The 7,106-nt window shown below is 43.2% G+C and overlaps 1 protein-coding gene across 1 annotated transcript; it reads left to right on the plus strand.

Moving 5' to 3' along the window:
- The first annotated feature begins 4,995 nt into the window (after positions 1–4,995).
- LOC110534506 (NAD(P)(+)--arginine ADP-ribosyltransferase 2) lies at positions 4,996–6,692 on the plus strand. The gene is made up of 2 exons (XM_021619384.2): positions 4,996–5,237; positions 5,700–6,692. The coding sequence occupies exons 1-2, from the start codon at positions 5,160–5,162 to the stop codon at positions 6,465–6,467; spliced, it is 846 nt and encodes a 281-aa protein (XP_021475059.2). The 5' UTR covers positions 4,996–5,159; the 3' UTR covers positions 6,468–6,692.
- The last annotated feature ends 414 nt before the right edge of the window (positions 6,693–7,106 follow it).

Below are 7,106 nucleotides of genomic sequence, written 5' to 3' on the forward strand. Positions count from 1 at the left end.
GTGTTTGTGTGTGTGTGTGTTTGTGTGTGTGTGTATTAGAATGTGACCTCTATTTATCTGTGCAACCTCACGTCCCTCTACAGATATGTCTGCTGGATTAGGTGCTAAAGTGTCTATACAGTGGTTGGACTCCAACATAAACTACACAGTCAGCAGCTATGTCCCCAAACACGAAGGCCACATCCCATAAGTCTCAATCTTCTCCATTCCTTTCCTTGTCCCATTTCCTTATCTCCTATAGTTTGTAACCATCACAGACCAGAAAGACCTCACCATATTAACGTAATAATATTGAACCCTATCACCTTACCAGACCTCTCACATCTCAGTCATAACAAAGGAATAGAACTCTATCAACCTACCAGGCCTCTCACATCTCAGTCATAACAAAGGAATAGAACTCTATCAACCTACCAGGCCTCTCACATCTCAGTCATAACAAAGGAATGGAACCCTGTCAACCTACCAGGTCTCTCACATCTCAGTCATAACAAAGGAATAGAACTCTATCAACCTACCAGGCCTCTCACATCTCAGTCATAACAAAGGACTAGAACTCTATCAACCTACCAGGTCTCTCACATCTCAGTCATAACAAAGGAATAGAACCCTGTCAACCTACCAGGCCTCTCACATCTCAGTCATAACAAAGGAAGTTAACAACCATAACCAGCATTATTTGTATATTGGAATACTGTATAAATCATACTGGACACTGGCAGGAGAGACCACTGAAAAACAAAAAACACACTAATGTACCCAGAGGCCTCGTGTTGACATGGTGCATTCACAATACACTTACTTCAATTGACTCCATTCTGGACGTCCCTCCACAAAGCGACCTGCACCGATTGGCACACAGGCATGTCACCAATCATCAGCCAATTAGAGGGTAAGGATGATGATGCGATTTAAGGGTCTTCCTGTACTGTTACGCGCACGCACGCACGCACGCACGCACGCACGCACGCACGCACGCACGCACACACACACACACACACACACACACACACACACACACACACACACACACACACACACACACACACACACACACACACACACACACACACACACACACACACACGCACGCAGGCAGGCAGGCAGGCTTGAAACACCACATGGCTTCTGAGAATTGTTTGTTCACACTTCTTCCATGCTGATTCTCAGCAGCCGTGTGTGTGTCTGTGTGTGTTCATTGTAAAGTGAGCTGTATTAATCGTGTGACCTACAGATCTAACTGTTGGATTAGGTGCTACCTATAGAGTGACTGGACTCCACCATAAACTACACAGTCAGTGTCTGGACTCCACCATCAACTACAGAGTCAGTGGCTGGACTCCACCATCAACTACACATTCAGTGTCTGGACTCCACCATCAACTACACAGTCAGTGGCTGGACTCCACTATCAACTACACAGTCAGTGACTGGACTCCACCATCAACTACACAGTCAGTGACTGGACTCCACCATAAACTACACAGTCAGTGACTGGACTCCACCATAAACTACACAGTCAGTGACTGGACTCCACCATCAACTACACAGTCAGTGTCTGGACTCCACCATCAACTACACAGTCAGTGGCTGGACTCCACCATAAACTACACAGTCAGTGACTGGACTCCACCATCAACTACACAGTCAGTGACTGGACTCCACCATAAACTACACAGTCAGTGACTGGACTCCACCATAAACTACACAGTCAGTGACTGGACTCCACCATCAACTACACAGTCAGTGTCTGGACTCCACCATCAACTACACAGTCAGTGGCTGGACTCCACCATAAACTACACAGTCAGTGACTGGACTCCACCATAAACTACACAGTCAGTGTCTGGACTCCACCATCAACTACACAGTCAGTGACTGGACTCCACCATAAACTACACAGTCAGTGGCTGGACTCCACCATCAACTACACATTCAGTGTCTGGACTCCACCATCAACTACACAGTCAGTGGCTGGACTCCACCATAAACTACACAGTCAGTGACTGGACTCCACCATAAACTACACAGTCAGTGGCTGGACTCCACCATCAACTACACAGTCAGTGACTGGACTCCACCATCAACTACACAGTCAGTGACTGGACTCCACCATAAACTACACAGTCAGTGTCTGGACTCCACCATCAACTACACATTCAGTGGATGGACTCCACCATCAACTACACAGTCAGTGACTGGACTCCACCATAAACTACACAGTCAGTGTCTGGACTCCACCATCAACTACACAGTCAGTGGCTGGACTCCACCATCAACTACACAGTCAGTGACTGGACTCCACCATAAACTACACATTCAGTGGCCCAAACACTATGTCTCCATACACAAAGGCCATTTCCAAAAAGTCTCAATCTGCTCCCCTTCCTTTCCTTATCTCCTATAGTTTGTAACTGCCACAGATCTGAAATACCTCCCCATATTAATGCAACATGATGGAACCCTATCAACCTACCAGGTCTCTCATATCTCAGTCACAACAAAGGAATGGAATCCTGTCAACCTACCAGGTCTCTCACATCTCAGTCATAACAAAGGAATGGAATCCTGTCAACCTACCAGGCCTCTAACATCTCAGTCATAACAAAGGAAGTTAACAACCATAACCAGCATTATTTGTATATTTGAATACTGTCTAAATCATACCCTGGACACTGGCAGGAGAGACCACTGAAAACCAAAACACACACTTATGTACCCAGAGGCCTTCAGTCTTGACACGGTGCATTTCTTCACAACAGCCAGAAGATGGCAGTATTTCACTCATTCATCTAAATGAATGATTGGCCGACAAAGCTTAAACTAGGCCAGGGGTAGACAACCCTGACTACAGTGCCATTAGTACTGCAGGATTTTATACCAACTAGGCACCACACCATATGTGTGTGAGTATGTGAAGGGAAAGGGGATACCTAGTCAGTTGCACAACTAAATGCATTCAACCAAAATGTGTTGTAAACTGTGGGGTGCTGGGTTGAGCGTGCAGAGATTGACACAGAGACAGGGAGGCTTTAGTCCACAAAACAACTTTACTAAGACAGAAAATAAATATATCAAAGAAATCACTTCGGTTTTGCTCAGTCTCTCTCTCAAATGGTCTTAACCGCTAGGCTGTGTGTGTGTGTGTGTGTGTGTGTGTGTGTGTGTGTGTGTGTGTGGGTGGTGTGTGTGTGTGTGTGTGTGTGTGTACTGAGCTAAGGGGTATGTGGTTTGAGGGGCATGTGCCTGTTCTCAGCAAGAGAGGAGCGACTGTGAAAATAACCAAAAGACCACTGGTATAACAAGGCTCTCTAAAAGTTGAACATTTGAATGCTGATTCTGTATCTGAAAAGATAATTAATCTCCATTGCAAGTTGTCATTGAACCAATACATTTTGAAATCATGGCAAGACACAAGATTCAAACCTTTACTGTGTTGTATTTCGTCCAGGATTGGACGTTGGGTGTGAACTCCAAGATGGTAAGATACTACACTATTTTGAGAGAGAGAGAGCGAGAGAGGGGTCTACAAGCAGTACCTGGGTTATCCTGTAATACACTTACTTCAATTAAGTCAATTCTGGACGTCTCTTCAAAGCACCCCGCCCTGATTGGCCCATTGGTATGTCACCCATAACCAGCCAATTCTCCCCCAGGTGGTGGGGCCCCGCCACATGCCGTCATTGATGGCTCTGAAGTTTATACTAGGGGCCTGAAGGTTTGACGTAGTGCTGTTTTCCATATTCCCTGATAGTTCATTAATTGGATGGTTGATTGATCGACTAAGATGTGAGTGTGTGTGTGTGTGTGTGTGTGTGCATTCACGCACATGCACACACACACATATTTTCTCAGTACCAGCAGTGGTGTTGCCGTTGTTAGTCATGTTCACACACAGATCAGTATGAGAGAAGTGTGAATAAACAATTCTCAGTGTGTTAATATGTGACCTATATTGATCTGTGTAAACACACATCCCTCTACAGCTACAGTATGTCTGCTGGATTAGGTTCCATCTATGCAGTGGCTGGATTGCAGCATGAACTTTTCAAATGTTCCCAAACACTAAGGCCACATACCAATAGGCTCAATCTGCTCCCTTCCTTTCCTTGTCTTCTATAGTTTGTAACCACCACAGATCAGAAAGACCTTGCCATATGAACGCAATACAATGGAACCCTGTCAACCTGCACCAGGTCTCTCACATCTCAGCCATAACAAAGATATGAAACTCTATCAACCTACCAGGCCTCTCACATCTCAGTCATAACAAAGGAATGGAACCCTGAAAACCTACCAGGTCTCTCACATCTCAGTCATAACAAAGGAATGGAACCCTGTCAACCTACCAGGTCTCTCACATCTCAGTCATAACAAAGGAATGGAACCCTGTCAACCTACCAGGTCTCTCACATCTCAGTCATAACAAAGGAATGGAACCCTGTCAACCTACCAGGTCTCTCACATCTCAGTCATAACAAAGGAATGGAACCCTGTCAACCTACCAGGTCTCTCACATCTCAGTCATAACAAAGGAATGGAACCCTGTCAACCTACCAGGTCTCTCACATCTCAGTCATAACAAAGGAATGGAACCCTCTCAACCTACCAGGTCTCTCACATCTCAGTCATAACAAAGGAATGGAATACTGTCAACCTACCAGGTCTCTCACATCTCAGTCATAACAAAGGAATGGAACCCTGTCAACCTACCAGGTCTCTCACATCTCAGTCATAACAAAGGAATGGAACCCTGTCAACCTACCAGGTCTCTCACATCTCAGTCATAACACAGGAATGGAACCCTGTCAACCTACCAGGTCTCTCGACGTCATCCGCTCCCGGGGAGCTATGTGTGAACATGCCTAACACTAACAACACAACTGCTGATACTGAGAAACGGTGTGTGTGTGTGTGTGTGTGTGTGTGTGTGTGTGTGTGTGTGTGTGTGTGTGTGTGTGTGTGTGTTTGTTGTTTGAGTGGTACTTGTGCATGTATGTGCCTGTATTCAGCCAGAGAGGAGGGACTGTGAAAATAAACAAAAAACCACTGGTATAACAAGGCTCTCTAAAAGTTGAACATTTGAATGCTGATTCTGTATCTGAAAAGATAATTCATCTCCATTGCAAGTTGAAATTGGACCAATATATTTTGACATCATGGCAAGACACAAGATCCTCACCTTTACTGTGATGTATTTCTTCCAGGCTTGGACTTTGGGTGTGGACTCCAAGATGGTAAGATACTATACTATTTATACTGCAATTAAGAAAGAAAGAAAGAAAGAAAGAAGGACATTGAGATAGAAAGAAAGGAGAGAGAGAGAGAGAGGTGGGTATTACATTTTTGTATTAGATATATATTTGTTTATTTGTTCGATTTGTTAAAATGTGGAAAAACTGAAAGGGTCTGAATACTTTCCGAATGCACTGTATATACAGTATTTATAGTATTATAGCTACTACTTTTATTATTGTCACTGTTGTTTTCATAATTGTGTGTGTCACTTTTCTGTGGCAACATTTACCTTGTTATTAATTTCATTAAAGTATATTGCATTTAATTTAATGAATTTGAGAAAGTGAGAGAGAGAGTGAGAGATAGACAGAGAGAAAGATTATTTAAATAAAATTAAATATATTTAAAAAATCCTTGCTTTTTCACTTTCGCCTGTTTTATTCCCTCCATATTCTCTGAAGGTTCATCTCCATCAGCCTGGTCTCAATTCCAGCATACCCTTAGACATGGTCCCTGACTCTGTTGACGACATGTATAATGGCTGCACTGAACAAATGTACAACAAGGTGCAGAAGGAATATCTTCCAAATGAAATTAACAAAGTAGGGATCTTCAAACAAGCCTGGATGAAGGCAGAAGGATGTGCAACTATTGAGAATGTGAAGAAACGATTCCAAAAGGACAAGTCCAAGTACAATCCTAAAGAACTTCCACATGATCATATCAAGGCTATCTGTGCTTACTCAGGGGGTCAAAGTAAGATGTACCCAGTGTTCAACCAAGCAGTCCGGACCAGTAGAACAGAGTACACCACCTCCTTCCAGTTCCACTCCCTTCACTTCCTGCTGACTGACGCCATTCGCCTCCTGAAACTGAACCAAAAGTCCTGTCACACCACGTATCGAAGAACCAACATGGAGTTTGTTAGTAAAGTTAACAAAGAAATCAGATTTGGCTTCTTTGCCTCCAGCTCTCTCGACAAGGGTATTAGTACAAGATTTGGAGACAAGTCTTGCTTTGAGATAGAGACATGTTTTGGCGCTGACCTGAAGTCCTACCCCAAACTGGGGAATTATGAAAAGGAGGTGTTGATTCCACCATATGAAGTGTTCAAAGTTACTGCTGTGCTGAAGAAAGAAAATGATAAAAACCTTTGGTGCGATGTTGTGTACACAGTTAAAAGTATCACCAAGCCAAGGAGTAACCTGAATTGCAAACTTTTTAAGTAAACAATTATTAATAACTAAGAAAATTTCTTATATACCTTCTGCAGCTTGTGGCAAAATGAATAAAGAAAATCATTGAGCTTGACAGCAGTATGTCTAGTCCTTTTAGTTATCACTTTCACTGTACTACATTTAGACTGTCTGAAGATACAACATTACATGGGCCACTGATTAAGATGTAATATAACATGACACGAGTTGAATTGTCCAATAAAGTGAATCTGGAAACTACCAACTGGTGGGGGGGGATATTTACTGTACTGTCTTGCTTTGTGCAGCAACATCAAACAATAGGTTACAACAATTACAACAAAAGACTAAACATTACAACATACTCTCCAACCTCCTGGACATTTTGTCTACAATAAGGGGGAAATCAGAAAGGATAATAAGAATTGGGTAGAGGGAGGGAAAGAGAGAAAGAGAGACTGAGACACAAAGAGAGACAGAGAGAGACACAGAGAAAGACAGAGAGTGCAACAGAGAACAAAGTCTACAAGCGGTACCTGGTTTATCCGGTAATACACTAACTTCAATTAAGTCAATTTTGGACGTCTCTTCACAAAGTGCTGCGCTCTCTTCCGATATTCTCTTATTTTTATTTTTCCTCCTCTGTCTCTCTCTGACACTAAGGCTCCTTTC

The sequence above is a fragment of the Oncorhynchus mykiss genome, chromosome 19, assembly GCF_013265735.2.
Source record: "Oncorhynchus mykiss isolate Arlee chromosome 19, USDA_OmykA_1.1, whole genome shotgun sequence".
NCBI lineage: Eukaryota > Metazoa > Chordata > Actinopteri > Salmoniformes > Salmonidae > Oncorhynchus > Oncorhynchus mykiss.

Coding starts and splice junctions, on each gene's coding strand:
- LOC110534506 (XM_021619384.2), top strand. CDS start 5,160: ATGGCAAGACACAAGATCCTCACCTTTACTGTGATGTATTTCTTCCAG. Junction 5,238..5,699: donor TGGGTGTGGACTCCAAGATG/GTAAGATACTAT, acceptor TATTCTCTGAAG/GTTCATCTCCATCAGCCTGG.